The sequence below is a fragment of the Dromiciops gliroides genome, chromosome 5 (assembly GCF_019393635.1).
Source record: "Dromiciops gliroides isolate mDroGli1 chromosome 5, mDroGli1.pri, whole genome shotgun sequence".
NCBI lineage: Eukaryota > Metazoa > Chordata > Mammalia > Microbiotheria > Microbiotheriidae > Dromiciops > Dromiciops gliroides.
In genome coordinates this window covers 101,519,569-101,544,901 of record NC_057865.1, presented here as the reverse complement: position 1 = coordinate 101,544,901, position 25,333 = coordinate 101,519,569, and the positions used below count along the sequence as shown (strand labels likewise).

Here is a 25,333-nt window from a genome sequence, read left to right as displayed (position 1 = left end):
ACATTGAATCATCATGTGACCATTCACCCATTTCTGAATTCATCACACTCTTTGTTGGAATCTAGGTAGATGATATCTACAGTACTACTATCATCTACAAGTTTAGTAAATCTGTCACAAAAGGAAGTAGTTTGGAAGGATTTTTTCTTGAGGTTATGCTGGCTATTGGTTGGATTGGATATCCTGGAACATGTTTGTTTAGAAGGGACAAACAAGTCATCCATAAATGAATCTGATTTGATACTTAAATTGCCTATGATTTTGTAAGAGTGGGTACTAATACCTCTGATGAAGATAGAACACAAGTAATTTTGGGATTAGTAGAGATAAAGACTTTGTATTTAACACAACAATCCATGACAGGTACATAAGTAAAGTTCAGGAAAAAATGCCATGTGATAATGAGGTACAAGGAAAAAAGTCTTTACCACTTGGGGATTCTGGGAAAACTTTCTGGAAGAAATAGCCTTTTTTTTTTTTTAAGTGAGGCAACTGGGGCTAAGTGACTTGCCCAGGGTCACACAGCTAGCAAGTGTTAAGTGTCTGAGACCGGATTTGAACTCAGGTACTCCTGACTCCAAGGCCAGTGCTGTATCCACTGCACCATCTAGCTGCCCCAGAAATAGCCTTTTAATTGCTCCTTAAAGATGGCTAGGATTGTAATGGGCAAAAAAAAAAAAAAAAAAAGAGTAGACAGGTTTTTCTGGGAAGAGGCAACAGTCTGTGCAAAGTCACAGAGGAAGGAAAGCATAAAGTGTCTTCAGAGAAGAGTCCGGTTTGCCAGGTCCATAGAGAGAATACAGAAGGGGAATAATATGAGGTAAAAAAAGACTGGGTGGTTCCCAATTGTGGAGCATCGTGAATGTCAAGTAACCTAGAGATTCTTACTTTTTTTTTTCTATTTAAATGTTTTATTGATTCTCTTTTCCTTTTTATTATTTTTTCCCATTAATGCCTCTTCGCAATGGCTCACCTACCCCACATAGGAATCCTCTCCTTTTAGCAAACAGTGGTAGTTAAGCAAAACAAATGAACATATTTGTCTTTCCTGAAAATGTCTACCTCATTTGGCTCCTGTGATCCACCATGTATCTGCCAAGATCAGGGTGGAATAATTCATCATCAGTCTTTTGAAGTCAGGATTTGACACTGAATTAAGTAGAGAATTAATTCTGGAGTCTTCCATGGTACTTTTTTCTTATGACCACCTTTTCTTTTCTCTAAGAGTAGAACTTCTAAAGTATCTTTCTCTTTTTCCTAGGGGAAACCCACCTGGAATTAAGCATTTCTTATTCCCTTTCACATGAGCAGACATGCATTTATTAAGTTGACCACAACCTCCCTTGATAGTCTCTTAAATGGGAAGAAAAGCTACCCAAGTCCCTAATGTTTCACCTTTTCTCCAGTTAGGAAGTCAACTTTGCTATGATCCTTTCTCTACACTCAAGGAGAAAATTTTAATTTTAAACCCACACCTCAGTCATGGCTTTTCTATAGTTGTCAACTTCCCACCCAACCAGATGCTAGTAGAAGGGAAAATTATTTCCTTTCTCTTAAACCTTTATGGCTTGTTACTGGGGCTTCTGCACTAGGTGACAGTGGATAGAGATATGGATTTGGAATCAAGTTCAAAATCAGGGTCAGATGCTTTCTAGTTCTGTTACCTAGAGGAAGGTCACTTAAACTCTCTGTTCTTCAGTTTTCTCACTTATAAAATGGGGATAATGCACTTACCTATGTACAGAATTAATTGTTATTTGAGATTTTTATGTCTCAGTGCGCACTGGCCTGGGGCCCCACAAACCGCATGGTGCTTCCCCCACTGGTTGTATGGCACCTCACATCATCACCACTCGCAGACGCCTACATGGGCCTGGCAAAATTATAATGATTGGAAGCCTAGTGAGGGCAGTCATGTGACTGTCAGAGCGGCCATCCCATTGGCTGGGACTGTGTGGGGGTGTTTCTAGATTTGGGGGAGGAGAATTGGGCATTCTAGGTGGAAGCTGGAAAGCGACAGGCATTCTTCTCCGTATTTTCAGCTGATTCCTGGGCGGTGGTATTTTTTCAGGTATTATAATTTCCCTTTCCCCATTTTATTTTCTTTCCCTTGATCCTACTGATCTGTTTGTGTTTTTTTTTTTTTAAGTTCGTTCTTGTTAAAATAAATCTTGTTCTGTTTTGAGGGAGGCTGCCGGTCTCCTTCCTTGCCCCAATATTGTGGTGAGCCGCTAAGCTAGCACTCCCCAATTAAAAATTGGTCCCCACACAATTACTAATTAAATGGATTAGTAATCAAGTTTCTAGAATTTTACTAAAGCACACTTGGGGTGTGTTGGGGGGGGTGGGATGGGGTAACTTCTTATGAAAAGTTCTCCCTTAAGGAAGCTTATTGGGATATGCTTAATTACTACCATCTAGTGGCAGTGAGAAATATCAAAAGGAAGAAATAAGCCTAAGTGAAAACAAGCACACACATACCACCACCCTTCCCACTCCAGAAGAAGCAACTAAGGTGTTGTAAGCAGGGTTGCATAGCCTAGTAACTATGACAGTAATTGATACTGTTTCTTTTTGGCACAAGAAGGCAAGAGGAAGGACTGTGAAAGAGTAGAATGGCATTATGATCTTGAATTCTTGGCAACAGCAGATTTCAAGTGGCTCCACTTCATTTCTGTGTTTTTCTGAGATCATAATAGCAACAGGGGTAGAATTCTTGGGTGAGAAAGATATATTTAATACAAAAATGTGAGAAAACTTTTCAGCATTTCCTAAATTATGGGTCTTCATACTTCCTTAATAATTTTCTTTAATAGCCCCACCTTTCCTTTATCCTCATAGGCTGGTGAAATGAAAAAAGAAGTATCCTTTGCCTCTTTAACTCTAAAATGATTCCCTCCCATCTTCCCTATAATCCCACCTTACCTTTTTTCAATTGTCACCCAGTGTTCATTATTCTCCCCTTTGGGGAAAAGCAGGACAGATTTCATCCCTTTTCCAGGAAACAGTTCATTAAAAACCTGAAGCCAGCTGTCATATCTTCCCCAAGTCTTCTCTTCTTCATGAAATTCTCTAACTGCCTTCAGTCAAATTGCATATAGCATCATGTTGAAGCTCTTCACTGTTCTTGTTACCATCCTCAAGATACTCTCCATCTTATCAATGTCCTTCCTAACATTGGACACTTGGAATTAATTCCATGTTCCATTTATGTTCTTAACAGAAGAAAAGTATAGTCGATTGGCACCAATATGGAGATTGTGCTAATTACTCAATATATTCCTATATATAATTATATAATATAACAAAATAAATTCCATCATGTAAATAGAAAACATTTAAATTTATTATCTTAATACATGATAGATATTAAATAAATAATAATTGAAATATGACAATATACAATATAAAATAATATGTAATTTATATATGTATATGTATATCTATCTATCCATATCCATATATATGTATATATTCCTGTAAACCATTTCCTACTTCTCAGATTCTTCTCCAGCATCATCATGCTCCCAGGAAAAAGTCATCACCAGGAAACTCTTCATCTAGAGACTATATCAGCTTTGGTACTCACACCTCATCAATATTCTCTGTAGTCTCTGCTCCTCTGATTGGAAGGCTGGAGGGTGGAGTACCAACTCCTCCCAAAGTCTTCATTTGAAGACTCAGAATTCCCAGCCAGCTCTCCATTTCCTTCCATTTGTACTGCTTGGTTTGACTCCTCCATCATTATGTTCTTGGGCATGGTTACCTTCTCCTTGCCCCTCCTCCCCTTTCAGCTTCCTTTTGTATATTGTTTTCCCCCATTGCCATGGGAGATTGGACCACTGCCAGTCAACCTGATCTTGCCACTGGACTTTGAAGCCTGGAGGAGATAGTAAGGCAGATGACTTTGCACAGCTCTGCCTCACTTAATTCCAATTCAGTGGAAATCATGACATCATCTGATGTCATGGTCCTCTTCAGGGATCAAAGACAAAGAACAAAAAACCAATAGTAGGCCATCTCCAGGGTGGGGAATGGGGGAGGGAAGAAAAAAAGAAATTTGCATGACAATTTTGTTGTGTATTTGAAAGAACAGCAAGTTGTGCAAAGTGATTTGCAGTTTCGTGTGCAGTCTTTTTTTTATGTTGTTGTTATACTGTTATGGAAATGTTTGTTTTAATTCTGTACATTAAAAATAAGATAAAAAGATACATTCAGCCTCAGACATTTAGCTGTGTGACCTGAGCAAGTCATTGAACATCTTGTCTGCGTTGGTTTCCTCCTCTCTAAAAGAGGATAATAGTAGTACATACTTCTCAAGTTTACTGTGAGGATAAAATCACATTTTTAAGCCCTTTTCAAACCTTAAAACTCTATATAAATGCTAGCTACTGTTGTTATTGCAATTATTATTTTATATTATCATCATCATCATCAGAGCATGAAGAAGTTAGTAGAGCTGAATGGGGTCTAGGGAGTAAAACTACAATAATGTCAGGTCCCAGCAGTATATAACGCCCAAATCTGGTTTCACAAATTCACTAAGTCCCATCTACAGCATTTTTTTTTTCAGTTCCTAAACCCCAAAATTTGCATGATATGTTCATCACCTGGGCCTTCAGTACCTTACCCATGGCTCATCCTCTTCAGCTCCTGGGCTTCTGAAAGTAATAGATTAGATTTGGATTGACTTTTATGGCCCATAAATCCAGTAACACAAAAGAGAACAAAGATATGTTACAGGGAGGAATAACCAGAGGTCTTGCACTTACCCAGTAGACAGTAAGGCACATTGAAGTGGAACTGGTTAGAAGCATAGTTTGTTGTTGTTGTTGTTGTTTGTTTTCTTTTTCTTTTTCTTTTTGTTTTAACAAGAGCTGACATTAGAGGAGATCAAGTGTAGAGTTACCATAAATGAGTTACTTAATGATTTTGAGTCTCACTCATAGCTCTAGAATAGAGCTCACTCATGTAAAATGGGGATAATGATAGCCATAGAAATTTTCTTACATGGTTGTTCTGCAGGGCAAATGAGATAATCTATATAAAATTCTATGTAAATATCAGGTTTTTTAAAAATCTTTTCTGGGGAAACCATCAGATACCTAGATCCTGATCTCTCACCCATTATTAGGGATGAGATTTATATGGAAAAAAAGGTTGGTATGAAGGTAGTAGAAAGGAATCAGTCAGTCATTTAGCACTGGGGATACTAAAACTGGTAAAACCGTGGTCCCTGTCCTCAAGGAGTTAACATTCTAATGATGAAGACAAACATGTAAATAAATATATGCACACAAGATACATCAATGTAAATGGAAAGCAGTTTTACTAGGCAGGTCAGGGTGTGTGTCTGGGAAATACCAAGCAAAGCCTCTTGAAGAGGATGGGATTTAAGTTTCCTTTTAAAGGGAGTCAGGCAGAGTTGTGAGAGGAGAGTATGGCAGACAGTATTGCAAAATATATGGGGACAGGAGATGGTGAGCTGTTTGTGAGAAACATCAAGTGGGTCACAGTAGAAGAATTGTAGAGTGTGTGGAAAAAGACAAAGTATAAGAAAGGTCGGAAGGAATTATGTTATGATGGACTTGAAATGCCCAATAGAGCATTTCATATTTTATCGTGGGAGTCATAGAAAACTACAGGAGTTTATTAAATAGTGGAGTGAACCAGTGAGATCTTCACTTTAAGAAAATCACTTTGGCAAGTGAGTCGAAGATGGAATGGACTGGGGAGAGCCCTGAGACAGGAAGACCACCCCAAGGGCAATCGTTATATTGTCTCCTCCTGAGGTAATGAGAACCTAAAGAACAATGGTGTGCTAAGTGCATAGAACAGGACATAGACAAGAGACATGAAGGTAGAAAGGATAAAATTGACAACATAATGTATATGTGTGGTGAATGTGATTGAGGAGTTGAGAATGACACCAAGGTTATGAGCCTTCCTGATTTGGAGAAGGGTGATCCCCTCCAGAGGAAGAGAAAAATTGGGAAGAGGAGTTGATTTTGTTTGGACACCTTGAGTTTAAGATGCCTAAAAGACATCCCATCTGAGATGTCCAAAAGACCATTGGTGATGTTTGTTTGGAGCTCAGGAATGAAGTTATGGGAGGTTTGAGAAAAATCTGCAGAGAGATGATAATTTAGCCTAAGTAAACTGTGGAGATCAACAAAGGATATAGTATAGATGGAGCAGAAAAGAGGGTTGAGGATAGAGTCTTGGAGGACATCTGGGGTTGATTGGTGTGATTTAAATGGAGATGTAGAAAAGAGGACTGAGAAAGAAGTTTCATGCAGGCAGGAGGAGAAGCAGGAGAGAATAGTATCACAAAAATCTAGACAGGAGAAACTCTTCAGGAGCAGAAGGCAATTGACAGTTTCAAGGCTGGAAAGAGTTGAAGATGGATAAGCCTTGAGGAAAGGCTTTTAGATTTGGCAATTAAGATAGCATTGGTTGTTTTGGGGAGAGCAGTTTCAGTTGAATGGTGAGATCAGAAATCAGATTGCCAGGGGTTTTGAATGGAGTGAGAGTAGAGGATGTGGAAATACCTCATATAGATGCCTTTTCTTAAGGATGTTGGCCAAGAAGGGGAAGAGAGGTCTAGAATGGTAGCTAGCAGGAAAGGTCAGATTAAATGAGAGTTAAGCATGGGTGATATGTGGGCATATTTGTAGGTAGCAGGGAAGGAACTAGGAGATGGGAAGAGAGATGATCGAGAGACAATCTGCTTGAGAAGATGAGGTGATAGGATCAAGGGTACATGTTGGAGGGTTTGTCTTGGCAAGGAAAAGGGCCAGCATTTCATGAAAGATGGGTGGAATAGAGACTGATGGGACATTGGCAGGGAGAAGAAGAAATTCTCACTGAATAGCCTTCATTTTTTCTGTGAAGTGTAGGGTGAGGTTCTCAAATGAGAGGGTAGTGGGAAGGGATGCTTTAGGGGGTATAAGGAGAAATGACAATGTTTAGAACAACCACTGAGGTATATGGAATAGAAAATTGATTTAGGGGATACAAAAGGATTTCCTAGTTTCTGGGAGAACCCAGTTGAGATAATATATTATAATTTTGTAGTGGCCCAAGTCAGTATGGTTTCAGGATTTTCTTTACAAGACAAGGAGAGAGGTATGAGTAAAGTGTGCGAGTACTAGAAAGGGTGGCCAGGGATGAGTGTTATCAGGTGGAAACTAGGGTTCAATGAGAACCAGAAGAATGAAAGAATCAGAAAGGAAAAATGTTTCAGGTGAAAATTAATTTGTTAATTATGGAGTAGGCATTCCATAGAGCACAGTGGGTAGGGCCATAGCTCTAGAATAGAACATTTGGGGATGTGAGTTAAGGTGGACAGAAAAAGGGGAGCAAGAAATTGGGGATGGGGAATGGTTTTTGTACATCAATAGGTGGGGTTCAGAACTGTAAGGATAGGGGTATGAAGAGGCTTGATTATGCCAATCATTGAGGAATAATTCCCAGCAGAGTATCTGTGGTTGGAAAGAGGTCTATTAAGAGGCAGGTGATTAAACTATTTAAAGTTCTTCCTCAATATCCATCCTTCTGGCAAGTGGTGATATTTGGGTCCTGTAGGATCTACTTTGGGGCAGTCAGGACCAGGACATGGTATCACCTGATGGAGGCTGGTGAGGAGTCAGGAGATGGCATTTGAAGATGTTTCTAGTGAAAGATTCACTGTGGAGCAGTGAAGAAAGACTTAGGGGATGCAGATTTGATTTTGGGCTGATGTAAAGATTGTTGGGAACATCTTAAAGGAAAGACAGAGTCTAGAGGTTGGTAGCAGGCTCCTGAGCTGATATTGGCCTCACAGAGTTCATTATCAAGGTCTTGGAGGAAAGACATGATGTGTGTGTTTGGGTTGGTTGGGCAGGTGGTAGCCAGATCCTGGACCGATGAAGGGCTTGCTGGTTATGCTCTGGAGGGAAAACAGAGACTCCAGAGTCAAGTGTTCAGATCCCAGTGTGATTTGGGTATCACTGAGAAGATCCTGGAAGGAAAGGACATTTCTCAACTCAAATGAGATATTATCCTAAGGTCATGGAGTACCAGGTGAGGAAGAAATAGGCTGGTTTTAAAAATAGGCTTAAGTTCCCAAGGATTTCTCCTGTTAGCTGGCTAGGTATAGCCAACTAGGGAGTCTAATCACAAAAGAATTGTAATAGTTCTAGGGTTGTAAACTAAAGAATTGGGGAGCAGATTTCCCAAAGAAGCTGAAGATCAGTAGATGGCAACTCAGTGGCAGCAATTGAATGAAGCTCCTCAGCAGAAATCAACAAGGAACTGATAATAGATAAATGTGGACCCTCAGTTCAGTGGAGGAAGAAGCTCTTCTGATAATATCACCAGAGATTATTGGTTGCTCTGTGGGGAAACAAACATCAGAATCAGAAACATGAATTACCCTGATGATGCAATTTGTACATCCTTTCTCTCATTGGAGATATGGTAGCCCTGTGCATCTAAGAATCTTTCTTGTCACTGATTTTGCTGTGCTATCTAATGAAATGTCTTTTGCTTTGGATGAATGTAATCTCTGGTTGGCTGGTAATTTCATGAGATGTGATTTTGCCTGGATACTGACCCACAATGTGCCTAGAACCTACCTGGTTTAGCTTTCAGGACCTCCATCTGTGAGTAGAGACACAAGCATTCCCATTTGTTTCTTTTCTCCTTAGTTCACTTTATCACAGTTCTTTCTAAATTGTCCTTCATCTTCCCTTAACTCTCTTCAATTGGCATGCATAGGGTGGGCTGCTTGTGCAGCCCTTTGTTCTCTTGATGTCATCTCACTACTCCTGTTATACCAGGCTTTCCCCTAGTCCTTCCGTTCCTTCTTCAACTCCCTGAATTGGCTGCTCTGAACTATGATCATAGAACCCTAATGTGACAGAACCATTGATTTAAAGTAGGAAAGGACTTCAGAGATCAGATAGTCCAACCTCCTCATTGTACAAGTGAGAAAAAAAGTCCTGACATATTGAGAAGTGTTGTTATTGGTAGAGCCAGGATTTGAACCCAGACCTTCTGATTTCACATTAGGATGCTTTCCATTGTCTTGCATTGCTTCTCATTTTCCTTATAGGGCAGAGCTGGCCCTGGGTAAAATGAAGTAGGGGAATCCTGTGTCTGCATTCCATGGTACCTCACCTCCCCCTTCTCCCATTCAGTTACCCCAAACCTACATGATTACCTATCCCAGCTTCCCAGAGTATCCCCCTTTCCTATTCCTGTACTTACCCTCATTGGATACTTTTTTTTCCTGAGGAGAAACCTATCCTATCTCTTTGTTTTTCCCTTCATAGAAACTCACCTGTCCTGTTTTCCATTCCCCCAGGGCATTGCTACTCATTGAAATCAGGAACCAATTAATGCCAAGGTGTTAATTAATGCTATTATTATGAAAAAAATAGTGAGATGTGGTGTGAATGGTTGTGCAATTAGGTAGATTCAGAACTGGTTAAATGGTGGGGCTCAAAAGATGTTATTAGTGGTTCAATGTCAACTTGAGACCAACAAAGTGGGACCTCATATGCTAGTCGCTGAAGGAAAATAGATTTGTAAATCCAGACCATGAATGGGAAAAAAGTGTTTACATTATACACAGGAAGGTGTTTAATAGTGGGGGGAGAGGAGCAGTAGATGAGGGTATCTGTTCAAGAATAGGAGAGGGGGAAGATCTGGGGGAGCCTTATAGCTAGATTTAAGGGAGGGAAAGAACTTAGGCAGGGAACAAGTGTGCATTTTGGGGGAAGCTTAAAAGCTACCAGGATCAGTAGCCTATAGGAAGATACTTCCTTGATTCTGGCTCTGGGTAAGAGACAGGCAAATCTAGGATAAACAAATAGAGACTGGGTTCAGTGACTGATCTATGTCAGATTTGCATCCACAAAGGGGGCAGGATTCTTTGCTAATCTACATTAGGCACATATAGTGTCATCCTGCTACTTGACCTTTTCCTCCAGCTGGGGTCCTGCATAAAGCAAAGAGAGCTGCCGAATACTTGGAGAATCTGGCCTGCTATTGGATCCCTTCTGGGTAAGGTATCCTGGAGTAGCTGAGTCTCAGCAGAGAAAGAATGCCCAGCCTACCCATTCTTTTCTTCATGATCCTATTTCTCCTAGAGTCTGTGATAGCAATTATAGAAAATGGTTTCATCATCATAGTGCTGGGCAGGGAATGGGTGACATGTTGGAAGCTGCCCCCTGGTGACATGATCCTGGCCAGCCTGGGCATCTCCCGCCTCTTTCTACATTGGACAGCAATTCTTAGCAACTTCCACACATATTTCTCTCAAACTGAGATTCGTCTATACCTTGGCATTTTCTGGAATTTTGCTAATATGGCCACATTCTGGATCACTACCTGGCTTGCCATTTTCTATTGTGTGAAAATTTCTTCCTTCACTCACCCAATCTTCCTCTGGCTGAAGTGGAGGATTTCCAGATGGGTCCCCTGCCTACTGCTGTGTTCCCTACTGCTATCCATTTTGATATGTGTACCAGGTTTTTTAAAGATCTATCAGATTCTCCAACTGCCAGTCACTGGGAATTATTCAGAAAAGACCACTTTGGAAGATAGGATACATGCATTCCAAAAGTATTTTTTCTTGCCTCAGCAAATGTTTGTTTTGTTAATTCCTTTCATCTTTTTCCTGGTCTCCACCATCTTGCTCATTTCCTTTCTGTGCAGACACTTGGGGAACATGAAGCAACATAATGCTGGTTTTCTGGATCCAAGTATGCAGGTCTATATTACAACCCTGAAGTCACTTTTCTTCTTTCTCATCCTCTATACATCATACCTTCTCCCTCTGCTCATCAGCATCATGATACCACTTTCAGTTTGCAGCTCTCAGTATTGGGTATGGGAGGTAGTGACCTATGCTGGCATCTCCATCCATCCCACCTTTCTGATTCTGAACAGTTCAAAACTGAGAAGGGCTCTGAAGAAGATGCTTCATGAACTACAGGCTTCATAGGGGTTATTCAGCTGTGAAGTGATCAATCTTGAGCATTAGCATTATTGCTCTTGGTGACCTAGATGCATAAGACTTAGAAAGGAAGGAAAGGAAAGAAGGAAGAAAAGAAGGAAGAAAGAAGACAGTTAATGATGTACTTATAATCTGACACTGTAATAAGCACTGGGGATACAAATACAGGGTGGGTCAAAAGTCATGAATATTTAAGAATTCTTTTATTTTTGTTTTAAATTTACAATCCCATAACATCATATGCAATATATATACAGACATATATGAAATATATTTACATTATGCATGAAAATTCAAATTTTGTAAATGCTGAAAAAACCAAAAAATAATCTCAAACATTTATTGAAACATCAGACCCCTTTGTGACTTTTGGCCCACCCTGTACAATCACTTAGGTACTGTCTTCTCATCTTCTTTATTCTCTTTTTCCCCACTACCTAGTCATTCATTCCTAAGCCCTGCCAATTTTTCTTTGTAATATTTCATAGTTAATTTAAAGGTATTTTGGAAGCCAACTTATTCATTTTGCATATGGGGGACTAAAGGCCATGAGAAGTCAAGTGACTTTCCCAGAGTCACACAACTGGTAAGTGTGTGAAGCAGAATTTGAACCCAGTTCTTTGTGATTACAAATTCAGCATTCAATTCACTTCACTAAGATTTTACCTTTTCTTGTCTTTTGTTGTTATACTCACTCACAGCCACAGGAATAACCCTTGTCCTGGGCTCTAAACTCCTTGTGCCCATATAATAGTGCAATTCTTTGTACTGGCCTGCAAAATATCTGTCTTGCAAAGAATAGTTAGTTATACCTCAGTTACTGGCAAGAGTAAATATGGGTATGTCACTTAGTTCTCTAAGCCTTGCTGTTTTCATCTAGGGGAAAAAAGTCCAGTGTGTGTGTGTGTTTGTATGCAATATATATTTCATAATTATGTGCAATGTATATACATATATGTGTATGGCCACACATATACACACATACATATATACACACAGTGGAGATAATAGAATTTTCTCTACCTACCTCAGGAGGTTACAGGGAGCAAAACACTTTGTCAACTTCAATGATAGAGATACAAAATTTCATGCTATTCCATCCTCACCCTCTTCAGAAACCTAGAGTGGCTGCCAATTGCCTCTCACACTCCAGCTGAAATGCATCATGGACTTCAGCTGACCACAGCCCTTCCCCATTGAGAGACACTAGACTCTTCTCATTTGATTCACCTCAGATGATTATACTGGAGAAGCTTTTTCAGTCGTGGCCTGACTTTCTTTTGCCTTTCCATTCCTTTCAAAACTCAGGTGGACCCACTCCTTCTGTTCCCAGTACAACTTTCCTTGAAAGCACAAGTTTGTGTCTTTGCACCCCTAGAAGAATGGAAGAGCAGATAAGGACCCAGCCTCTTTGTCAGGACAACCTGGGTTCAAGTCTTGTCCAAGATATTTGCTGTCTGTCTCAGAGAAATAACTTAACCTCTCAGTTCTTTAACATTATGGGTTACTGAACAGGTACTAATCTTCACTCTCCTTGCTCCATCTCCCCCCAATAAAAGCAAAACAATCCTCTGTCACTTCAAACAATGCCTTCAATCACTAAACTCTATTATGTGCTAAGAATTGCTAGCATTTATAGATATTTTAAAGTTTGTAGAGTGCTTCACAAATTCATCTTAGTTTGTCCTCACAATAACCGTGGGAGGTAGGTGTTGTTATCATTCTTATTTTACAGAGGAAAAAAACTGATGCAGGAAGAGGTGCTCAGGGTCACACAGATAATGTATGAGGCTGGATTTGAACTCAGGTTTTCCTGCATCCAGGTCTAACACTCGACCCACTGTCCCACATAGCTGTTGTAGAAATATGAAGAAAAGAATCGAAACAATCCTTGTTCAGTTTAAGCATAATAATATCATTCCAGACAATCTAACCACCTATGTCAATTACTTTGGCAATGTTCTACCCTAGTTCTATCTTCCTGTAGTTTCCTCCCTGACAGGAAAAACTTCAGTGGTGAGAATGGTAGAAGGACATCACCCATTGCTGTGGACCAGGCTTGAGAATATGGAGAGAGAGGGGGGCGGGTAGGGAGAGAGAGAGAGAAGAAACATGGTACTTTGCTAGCAGAAATGGCATCTTTCTCCTAAAGCTGTCTGGGCAGAACTTTGATACCCAGCTTGTGGTAAGAAATCCCTCCTCTCATTTGCTTGGTTTGAGAGGATCAGAGACGACTTGAGTTCAATGTAACCAAAACCAGGGCATGGAGAAGTTGCTGTCCCTGTCTGGACATGAGACTCAAGGGGGCTATAATTTGTTTGCGCACAATCCTTCACCCTGCCACATTCTTTGAGAAAGGATAAGGTTTCAGTGCTCTGAACACTGATCTACATAAGAGTTGTTACTGTGACTGAAAACCTAGGACAATTGTCTTTGTCAGCTCCTTGTAGGAAGTTACTCAATTGAAATGAACTTCTGACTTTTTGCCTAGCTTGGGTTCAGGGCTTAGGGGAAGAGGATATAATGGAGGTGAAGTAGCTCAGGGACATTCTTGCTGGGTATATCACTCTTATTTGTTTAATTAATTTCTAATAGTCTGATTAAAGTCATCAGTATGCCACCATGCCTTGAGAAAGGGAATGTAGCAGTATGAGAACTTCAAGCTATCTATCCATTTGGATAATCCACATGACAAATCATAAGCTAATATGAGTCTGGGATAGCACCCACAAAGGGGTGGGGTCCAGAGGAGATTGGTAGCTGCCTCTCTAAAGACCTGAGTGATGCCCAAGGTACTGGGATATTTTGGGCACCCTCTGCTGTTGGGTGGTTCATATGACATGTGGGGAAAGTTTTGACTGGTAGCAGATATAGCAAGGACCTTATTCCCAAACTAAGACACCAGTCACGGTGCCCAACTTGGTGTCATATCAGTCACCTCTTTGGATTTATCAGTAGAGCTCTTGTTTGTTGCTTGAATATAATAATGTCAATATGGCTTATAAATCCTCAGATAGGTTTGCAATCTTATCCATTTGGGAGTTCCCTCCAGTGTTGAAGGTCACATTTTATACAAGCCTTTGTATCTCCTGTGATCTTGTCTATGTATTCTCATAAATTCTTTATAGAGGATATGCCCAATACAATGAAGGAAGACCTTCTTCACCTTCTCCCAACCTCTTGAAGATACCATGAAACACACTGTCTATTTATATTTTTGCCTTTTCTCTTGCCATGCTATGGTGGAACCAGAATTTAATGACTCAGCTTCCAGGACTTGCCTCTTCCTCTTCAAAACCTGATCAGTGCTAGCTTCCCTAACATAGCTTTCTGGTCTGGGGGCTTGAAAAGTTTCCATTCCAGTGGAATCAAAGCCTCCCAGACTTGGTGGGTGCCTGTGACTATGTGAGTCTCCACACCCACATGACTTGCTGACCAGACGAAGTTTCCAGATGGAGAAGAGGACCATGTCCAGAGAAGCTCATATTCATGTTGTATATTCTTGCTGTGTTCCTTTCTAAAATGTTCAGTGACTTGTGAGTGCCTCATTTTGTCCTGAGATTGAACTTGCACCAAGAGGATACTGGCTGTGGAAATTTATTTTGATTTGGGGACCCTACCTTTGGACTGAGATGAAAAAGCCTTAGGCCCTCAGGGTCTTTTCTGTCAGAGGGGCTGGTGCCCCTCCCCCTCTGCTTCAGCGGAGCCAAATAGCCCTGTGAGTTTTACGGGACACCAGGTCAGATAGCTCGGGGAAAAAGCCCCAGCTCCCTCCGCCCTGAGCAGATCTATCTGAGAGATCCCGGGCTCATCCAGGTTGGCCTCTGGCATAGCCTATGCAGAGGTCCTTGGGTGCATAGCAGGGGGCACGGGCGTGTGGTACACATGAGACACTCGAATGTCCCCTCCCCACTGGCAGCAGTGATAAGGCGTCTGGAGGATTAGCTTGGTGTGTGTCGGGGCACAGGGAGCCCGAGATTTGAGGGGTTAAAAGGTAGAAATATACAGGGGAGAAGACAGTAAAAGGGAGGCCAGAGATTGAGAGCAAAGGGGGCAGCGGACTGACAGAGCTAGTGAGATAGAAGTGGGGGATGCTGGAGGACTAGGAGGACACAGGGAGGCGGGAAGATTAAAAGAACAGGGGGGCTCTGGAGGATAGAGAAAGGAGAGACACTGAAGGGGGAGGACAAGAGAAGGGGAATGCTAGAAGAAGGTCCGTTGGTACGCAGGAGGAGGCTAAAAAAGTTCCAGGGGCGGCAGGTGGAAAGAGATGCACCGAAAAGTAGTCAGGTTGTACATTTTATTTCCCTGTATTTTTATGTTTAAATTGTATCTCATAAATAAACTCTGCTTTGATTATTTAGGTAAGAAGCTTTTTAATTTTTTGCTTATCAATTAAGGAGCAAGTGTGGTGGAACTTTATATATGGCCCATAGGAAATTAATAGTAGTCAGATAGCCAGCCAGTCAAAAGTCCCCAGATTAGTCATCCACAGATTAGGCCCCCCCAAATTAGGCAAGTTATTTAAAATATTCTTACATTTGAATGGTGACGCAGATGGGATTTAAGGCCCAATTATAATTTTTCATATAACTAGAGTTATTATAATTTTTCAGATAGATATAGTTAATAATTTTTTCTTTACATGGCTTTAGAGCTATGTCTGCAACACACAGAACCAGCCTCTCTTTTCTTCCAAACAAGCAGTTCCTTGGTAACATTCTTCTTACATTTCCTCATTGGCTCTATGTTGAAGCTTGCTCACACTCACCATGTACTTTTCCATTGCCCACTGCATTATCCCCATTTTTAGTTCTTAAGAGACAGTGGTGCTCCATTGCCATACAGCAACATTGGTAATACATTAGTATAAGAAAGGTGGATCTTTCCTTTCATGGGTTACAGAGAATCCTTATAGAAGAGGAAAATATTTCCCTTAGTTTTGGACAAATAAGAGATGGAGTTAGAAAGGAAATTTCCTTTTCTCCATTTTTTCAACACCTTTCTCCTTTTCTGAAAAACTGCTCATTTATGACCTAGAAGATATTGGCACATCTCAGTTTATCACTATGGAGTCAATGAATTCAAATATTTGAAATAGTAAAAATAGAAATAAAATATAGATCTAGGAGGAACCCAGTCATCATTTAGCATTACCACCTGGGGAAATGTGGTCCTGCAGGGCTAAGTGACTTGCCCAATGTAACTGTTATTCAGTTAGTAATAGGTCTGGAGCAGAAGAAAAGGGGAAGTAGAGTAAGAAAAAGAAAAGGCCCTTGAGAGGCTTAGAGGAGAGGCCTGAACCAAGAGCAGGGATGGTCCTTGGACAGCTGAAGAGAAATTCCCTGCTCTGATAAGTACAAATCTATTCTAAATACCTGTAACTTGGAAATAGTCTTTCATCTCTATCTATGTCTATTTATCATATTGGTCTGAGTTCAGAGCTAACCACAGTGTATGGCACATAGCTGGTACTTAATAAAGAAATGCTTGTTGATTGATTTAGACACAGTCCCCCCCCCCCGCCCCCAAATCTGGCTTGCAGAGCATGGTCTATGATTTGTCTTTTAATTAACACTGAATATGATGAAGATAAAGAGAGTAGTGATGATAAAAATGAATAAAATGCATTTGAAGGGAAAGATACATTTGTGTATTTATTTTCCACATGTACATTGTAAAGAATTGTTGTTTGAGGTTTTTATGATCCCATCTTTTGGCTAGAATTTTAAAAACCCCAGTAGGCACACTGGCCTGGGGCTCAGGCATGGTGCTCCACCCACTGGTTGTAGCTGTCACCATGGCACTGGCACCTCACGTCATCACCACTCGCCGATGCCTACATGGGCCTGGCAAAATTATAATCACTGGAAGCCCAGTGAGGGCAGTCATGTGACTGTCAGTCAGGGCTGCCAACCAATTGGCTTGGGGCTGTGTGTGGTCAGCCTGGGGTCTGCTGGGAAGAAGGGAGGAGAGTCGCCATTCTAGCTTGAAGCTGGAAAGTGCCAGGATACAGCTGTGGGTTCTCAGCTGATCCCTGGGCAGTGGTGTTGTTCAGGTTGTATTGTTTCCCTTCCCCCATTTTTTCCTTTCCCTTAATTCTACTGATCTTGCTTGTGTTTTTAAGTTCATTCTTGTTAATAAACCCTGTTCTGTTTTTGAGGGAGGCTGTTGGTCTCCTTCCTTGCCCCAATATTGCAGCAAGCTGCCTAGCTAACACTCCCCAATTAAAATTTGGCCCCTACAACATGACAGATATATGATACATAGGTGTACACACACATATATGCATATATATGTGCATTTATGCACACTTAGACACACACAAACATGCATATCCATGTATCTATTTCAAAGAGCTCTCATTTTAGTGATCGTATCTATAGTCTAGATAATCCTCATTCTTTCTATTGAAGTTATCATGATGCACTAGTCTACATTTGTAGGGGGTGAGCCCAATGACTCACTGTAGGCAGAGGCCTTTCCTTGCACATGTATGGAAATTTTCTGTTCCCATTGGATTGCAAGCAACTAGAAGATAGAGGCTATCTTTTGTCTTTATGGCACCATATAGGTGTAATAAATACTTTGTTGAGCATGCTGATGATGGTGATAATTGTCACCCTTGTGGCAGAGACAATCCTCTAACATAAAGACCCCAGGTATAGTTTGGATATTATTCTCACTCCCTTAGTTCACAATCCCCATCCAGGATACCTGGATTGCAGCCCCCAAAATAGAGAGCAAATATTCACTTGCAATCATGCAATGTAAGGCATTACATTATTTATTCTTCTTCTTATCATTTAGTAAGAAGGAAAATAATACAATCCTTAGAATGCATCACCATTTGTTATAAAGATCTCTCTCTTTCTCTCTCTTTGTGCCTGTGTCCCTCTCTCCCTGCCTCTCTTACCCTCTCTCCATAGTATACCTATACCTGTATATGTATGTATACCTATACCTGTATCTATATCTGCATCTATATCTATACCTATCTGCATCTTCTTTTCCATCTTTACCTCTTTCTCTAATCTGTATATCTGAGAGAAATTATTCTTAATAACGAATATCTTAGGGAGATTTAGAGCTCTCCCCTTCTTCCAAATTCCTGATTTTAAAAAAGTTTAGTCTCTTGAAGGACATTCCTGATAATGATATTGAAATTAACTCTCCTAAATCTTGGTCAGACTCTACCCAACTATAGAAGCAATTTAATCTAAGGTGGGGAAGCCCATTGTGTTCTACCCAAACTTGGGTGAAGACAGATCCTTTTATCTAGATAGACCAAACCTGAGGGTGGCCTGAGTATAGAGATATTTTGCACATGAAGCCACTTTCAAACCCTCATTGAACACATACTCTTGGAATATTATATAAACTGTGAACCTGCTGCCCTGATTGTCATTGGTCTAAGAGAGATAGTCAAATGACCATGCTTTTATAATTAATCTGCTGGATTTATTAATAAAATGATTAAATTTCCCAGAAACTATGTCTCTTGAAACTTTTTAATCAGCATACTATAAGTAAAAAGTATGTATATTACTCCTTCCTTCCATTTTCCCCATGGTTCTATAGCATAGACCACAGTCCTCATTGTTGGGCCATGCCAGAGCTTTTCCATAGAATTCTCTGGTCTTTCTATACCACTTCCCTAGTCCAAGAAGATGGAAAAAAAGAAAAAACCCTTTTGATTCCTTTTCTTCTTTCCCAAAAGGTCCTTCTTTTTTGTCTCCAAGTTACTAATTCCACTAGTCACCATGAATATCCCTGGGGGAGGCACATTCTCTTTTTTCCAGTTAATCAAAAGTAAAAAGGAAGAACAAGCAGTGTACAAAGAATCCAGAAATTGCTATATAACAATACACTTTGTGAATTAGCCATAGTCTACACCATGATCCTTATGCCTACCAGGCATACTGCAACATTTGATGATGAGTTGTTGTTTTCATAGTATCCTCTTTATGATTGGTGGGTCAGATAGCTTCCAAAAGTTAATGGCCTCCATTGACAAAAATAGCCTTTTTTTTTACCCTGGGGCAAAAACAGTCACAGGGAAGGGGTAGGAAATGGTGCAGAAGACAAGCTAGTCATGGTAATAGTTGTGCAAGGAGAAGGGGAATCCTGTTTCTCAGAGAGTCTGGCATAGCCTAGCAGAAGTTGGGAGGGAAGGTGGGCCTAGGGAAAGGTGAGCCATGGTAACAGGACAGTGCTACTGGTGCCCTGGGGTTGGCAGCAGCAACATGGGACAGCTGAGGACTTCAAGGCAATTTGTGGGATGGGGAGGGTGAAGGGGAAGAACTTTGATCTCAGGAAGTAGCAAGACCCACTGGATGTTGTCATACAGGGATAAAGACCTTTACATTCCATGCCAGTTAAAGCTCTGATGGTTTTCCATTGCCTATAGAATAAAATTCAAACTGCTTAGCTTAGCACTCAAGACCCTCCATAGTTTGGTCCCTCTCAACCTCTTCAACTTTACCTCTCCCTCCACAAATTGTTCCCTAATATAGTGGTCAAGATGTGTTCCTTGAGCATGGTGACCTGCCTCTAGTTGTTCCCTCTGCCTGGCATGCCCTTCTCTCTTCTTTCAACTTATCTAAGTTCTACATTTCCTTCAAGGACAAGCTCTAAGTCCCATCCTCTCTATGAAAACTTTCCTGACTTCTCTAGTTTTCAGTTATTTCTCCTTCCTGGGAATTCCTATAGGACTTATTGCCTTTTCCATTTATTTGGCACTTACAATGTTCTTTCTTATATTGTTAATTTTGTAAGTCTATGCTCTTGTCTCCAATGAGATTATAGGTTCCTTAAAGGACGAGGACATATTGGAAGCCTCTTTTGAGTCTTTTGGGCCTAGTGTAATGCCCATCCCACAGTGGATACATAGAAAATACTTGATGGTGGTCATTGAGAAGCAGAGTCTGTTAAATCTATTTTTGGATCATCAGCAACTAGCATTAGACCTTACCCAAAGTCAATGCTTAATAATTGCTTGTTGAGTAAAACTGAGCAGTGATAATGATGGGTGATGTTACCTGCACTACAGTTTGGAATATGTGGAAACATCATGGATGGGACTAAATCTAGAGCAGAACTGGGGAAAGGAGGAACAGCTAAATCCCCTTTTCCCAGTCAAAAATGGAGGGCAAGAGGCTGACTATAATCTTATACTGTCATTGTGCCTCAGGCTTCGGTTGCTCAGATTGGCTCTCCTTACCATTTAAGAGTATGATATTACAATGTAATCTGTGGCCCAAAGGCCTATGATTCTGGGTCAAATAGATTGAGATTGTTTTTGGGAGCTAAACTCCAAAATTATTATTTTGTTGATTTTTTTTTGGCAGGGCAATGAGGGTTAAGTGACTTGCCCAGGGTCTCACAGCTAGTAAGTGTCAAGTGTCTGAAGCTGGATTTGAACTCAGGTCCTCCTGAATCCAGGGCCAGTGCTTTATCCACTGCACCACCTAGCTGCCCCCTCATTGATTCATTATTATTCCAATGTAGAATTTTTGAGGGGAAATTTCCAAGTACAGTTTGTGTATAGCTTATGTCTAGGTTTTGATAAATGTGGGTAAAACTAGCTGTTGTGTAATTACTCGAGGTAACGTGTGGTTTTTGAGTACAAGGCAGCCTATATTTCACTCTATTGAAAATATAGAAGCTGCAGGGGACTGGAAGGAATTCAAATGTAGAAATCACAAAGGGATTCTCAATGCCTCATCAATGATATACACAATTCTCTTTTTTCCCCAAGGGGTTCCACTTTTCTACAGGGTCCTATAGACTGACTCAGCACTACCCTGTGGTTTGGATTTCACTACAAGGTAAAATGAACTTGGAGTTACCATCAGGGCCACACCCTGGCATTCTAGTAAGTCCTCTCCCTGAGAGTCTCACACAGACTCCTGCAAATTGAATTGGTATCTCATGATTTTTGTTTATCTGGAATTGAAACATGGTTTGGACAGATAATTTCTTTCCTATGAGACCTACTTGGATTGTCCAAGTCAAGCCAAAATTTTTGTTGGTCCCATGTCTTGGCTTTAGCCCCTTACTGCTCCTCCATCTGATGGTAGTTGGGCACATGGATAATCCTGTTCTCTCTTCAAGAGGTACACTGCTTAGGAAATTTCTTTTCTCAGGATAAATCATAGTCCTGAGCAGCACCATCCAATCTGCTCAAGTAATCTGTCTTCTCTGACTAGAAGGCTAACCTTTGGAGTTGGGATGCACAGTAAACCCTCTAATGATAAGGCTGATATTGAAGGATGACAATATCCATGAAGTGTACTCTCAGACCATGTGAACTACCAGAAAATGGACTATATGTAGTAGACTCACAGTATTTTTTTATCTTCTGGTACTCCACATTCTGGAGCTCCAAATCCTATAACTCCAGTAAGGATTAGGCAAATGTTAGTTAGGCAAACAAGGACTGGAGAAGGGAGCTATAGGAACTCTAAGGGGCATTTGTGTCTCCAAATGAAGAGAGAGCTAAGTGACATTTCTTTTCACCTGCTATCCTTTCCCTAGATATGCAGATAAAGAAAATAATTTTCCTTATCTACATATGGAGAGGAAGCAACCTTATTAACTACTCAGTTTTGGGGTGACATGGACAATGATGATATTATGTATTCTCTTCATTATCTTCTTTGTGTTATCTGTGGAGCTGGTAGTGAGCATTTTTACCGCGTCATGATGTTGTCAAGAAGTCAAGCTATCAGACTCTTCCTTCATTGTCTCATTTAATCAGTCCACATTAAATATATGCCTTATATGTCTAGTAAGTGCAAAATATTGTTTTGGGCACTGGTGATGTGGGCTGAATTTCGGGTCAAATTGATTGTGAGTCATCCCAAAAGAATGACAAGATTCAGTGACTCAGTTTCCCAAGTTTTATTGCAATACTGTGGGTGACCACAGGGAGAGAACCAGAATAGTGGAAAGGTATCTCTCAAATAAGGAAAGATAGAAAGTTATGTTTATAGTATGAATAAGGTGATTATCAGTCTCATTATAATAATCTCCACCTTAGGGAGGTACAGGGAAGGGCCTATCCTAATTTCGAGTTCCTGGAGTTCTAAGCCAACTCCCAAGTAAGGTACCTTTTTCCATGGAGGTGTGTTTTGGGGGTTTACACGTCATAAGGTGAATCTGGGGACAAATTTGGTCTTTTCTGAGCATGTCTCTTTCTGGTTCCCATGCTTAGTTTCAAAACATCTTATTTTTTCTTTTATTTATAGTCAAAACTTCTATAGCCTGTCATTTTTTCATTAGATTTTTAGACAGTCTAGCTAGAATTTTATCCCTGTGCAGATAGCAACCCTTACAGATGGCAACCATGAAGGGATAGCTGAACCTCAATCTTTTGATCTTCCAGTTGGGTAAGAAATTTTTCTCTAGCCTGTCCCTTTAAATTCCAAAGTAGTGCTAAGTACCACCTGTTTTCCCTTTACATTTTCAAATGGGTTTTTATATTAACTCCCCAAGTACCCTGTTTCAGATTTTAGTCTGTTTAACCAGACAAATGGGGGATAAGATTATGTTAATTCTTTGTTTTTGTGGATTTTCTATTTCTATTTTTATTTTTGTTAGAAGAGTGAGCAAGGTGCTCACACAAGGGAATATAAATATCCTTCCCTCTCCCAACCATGCCTTTTCAGAGAAAGTTCTGACTCCTGCACTTTTTTCAAATTCTAACACTGAGTGTTTCTCTCCTTTTGCATGCCTGGAGGCAACGACCCAGCCTCTAGAAACCTTTGTCTCTCTGGTGGTGGGAGGGGAACCCAGGCCTGAGTTTGAAATCAAGCCGGATTCAAATTGACCTGGTCCCTCCCTGGCTGTGGAGCATATGGAAGAGATGGTCCTGCCCCCTCCTCTTGGGACCCCACCTCCTTTACCTCCTCTAGTGCTACCTTCTACTCCTCCCATGGCCATGCCCCTTGATCCTCCGGCCAGGGAGGTCAAGAGATCTAATCCACCCTCCTCAGGTCCTGAACTTGTGCATGTGCAGCCTTCTCTACTTGAGCTCGCAGCTTCTACTCAGTTGCCGGAGCAGCCAGCCACTGCCCCCACACAAACACCCTCAATCCTACCCCAGTCAAGCTATAATTCTAACTCAACTTGCTGTAATTCTTCCAAACAAACCTTAGAAAACCCTTTTGGGGCAGCTAGGTGGTGCAGTAGATAGAGAACCAGCCCTGGATTCAGGAGGACCTGAGTTCAAATCCAGCCTCAGACACTTGACACTCAGTAGCTGTGTGACCCTGGGAAAGTCACTTAACTCTCATTGTCCAGCAAAAAAATAAAAGAAAAAAAACCCTTTAAATTCCAGATATGCTTGCTTTGTTCTTAAGCATTTTGTTAATCTGCTTTTGTCTTTAATTAGTAACCTTATAAAGCATTTGTATTATGAAAAGACTGACAGAGAAAATAAAGGGGTTAAAGACGAACAAGAGAAACTTAAGCTGAATAAAAATGTAAAAGACAATCCTCTTCATATTTCAAGATTCTGCTTCTTTTGCCATGGAGGGGGACATATTTTGCAGAAATGTAGAAGTAAACAGCAAGGTATTAATATGAGCATTGGGGGTTTTAGATTTTGGAATAAAAAATAATGAGAATAAGAAATAATGTTAGTTTGGAGATTACATAAGGATATCTGTGCTATTATATCTATATTTTGAAATTAACATTATGGGTTTATTTTCATAGAGATTTTCATGCTTTTAAGATTGTGTTTTATACTTGGCTTAAAAAAGGGGGGACTATTTGTAAAAGCTTTTTATATTCATGTGATCAAATTTATATTTTGTAATACTCTTTTTTTTTTTTTAGTGAGGAAATTGGGGTTAAGTGACTTGCCTAGGGTCACACAGCTAGTAAGTGTTAAGTGTCTGAGGCCGGATTTGAATTCAGGTACTCCTGACTCCAGGGCCGGTGCTCTATCCACTGCGCCACCTAGCTGCCCCTTGTAATACTCTTTTTAATGTTAAGTTCATATTCATTTATATTTCCCCAGTTTGAATTTCATTGTCTTTTATTCTTCCATGTGTATTTTGTTCTATTCATTTATCTCTATTTTTGAAACAATGCAAGATGGTTTTGATTTGATAATACAATGTTAACTCTGGGAGTTAATTCTAAATTGTTTATTTTTTCCAACTGATTATTTGATCAAACTCTATAAAGCATTTCCCTGGCAAATTGGTTGCCATGGCAAGTATAAATTGATTTTGCAAGTATTATTTTTGATAAGCATATATTTTAAAAAGAGTATAACATTTCCAAAAAGTTTTTTTTTATATTCATGTAATCAAATTTATTTTTGCCATAAATAGGGACATATTGTATAAAATAATAATATGCTATTTGGGTATTTTAGATATTTAAAATATTTTTAATTAAAAAATCAGTTTAAATGTTACATAAGGGTTTCTTTTTTATGCTATTACAACTACATTTTGAACTCAATAATATGGGCTTATTTTTGTAGAGATTCTTATTTTAAGGTTGTGTTGTGTTTTAACTTGTATTAAAATATGTTCTTATTTTTCACAAAAGTAATTGTATACTTAGTAAAAAAAAGTTATTATTTGGAATTATTAAATAATTGTATATTATATTCTGAGTCCAGGCACAATCACATTTTTTGTGATCATTATTATCCTCAATTTTTAAATCCATATGAGACTTGGATTATGGGAACTTATCATTTATGACATTAATTGCTTTCATTCTGAGTTATGAGATGCCAGTTGGCCAGGTTGCCAACCAGTTGCAAAAGAAATACATGCAAGAGCATACATTGAACTGTCACATGAGGGGAGACATGCATGAAGTCAAGGTACTACACCGCTTTGGGAAAGGCTGAGAAAATGGCTATTGACAGACATTGAGGTTGGATCTTCTTGTTTTAATTTTCCTCTACGTGGCACCATGTGGCTGGGCTATGCTGTCTCATTTGATACCTGACTTCACTTTCCCCTCCTATATGCCTTATGCCATGGATGTCCCAATTCCATGCATTTGATTAAGCCTGACTCAGTTTCTTCCAATATGTTCAGTGGCATGGACGTATTTCCAATCCACCCATTTTAAGTCTGGAATACTGTGTGGGCTGTATATATTGCTCAAGTGTGGGAATGCTCATCTCCTATAATTTCTCTGTTCTTTTATGGTAACCCCCCTAATTACCTCAGGTATCATGATAAATACAATGCTGAATTTGACCTTGACATCTGCTACCAATTATATTAGATTATTTAATTTCTTATAATGGCATGAGAATAATTAGGCAGATGATGCAAAAAGCAATGA

At 40.0% G+C, this 25,333-nt stretch overlaps 1 protein-coding gene across 1 annotated transcript; it reads left to right on the top strand.

The window, feature by feature from the left end:
* Window positions 1–10,090: 10,090 nt before the first annotated feature.
* On the top strand, window positions 10,091–10,993 carry LOC122727692 (taste receptor type 2 member 134-like). Its single transcript, XM_043965395.1, has one exon. It carries the CDS (start codon window positions 10,091–10,093, stop codon window positions 10,991–10,993), a length of 903 nt encoding a protein of 300 aa, XP_043821330.1.
* The last annotated feature ends 14,340 nt before the right edge of the window (window positions 10,994–25,333 follow it).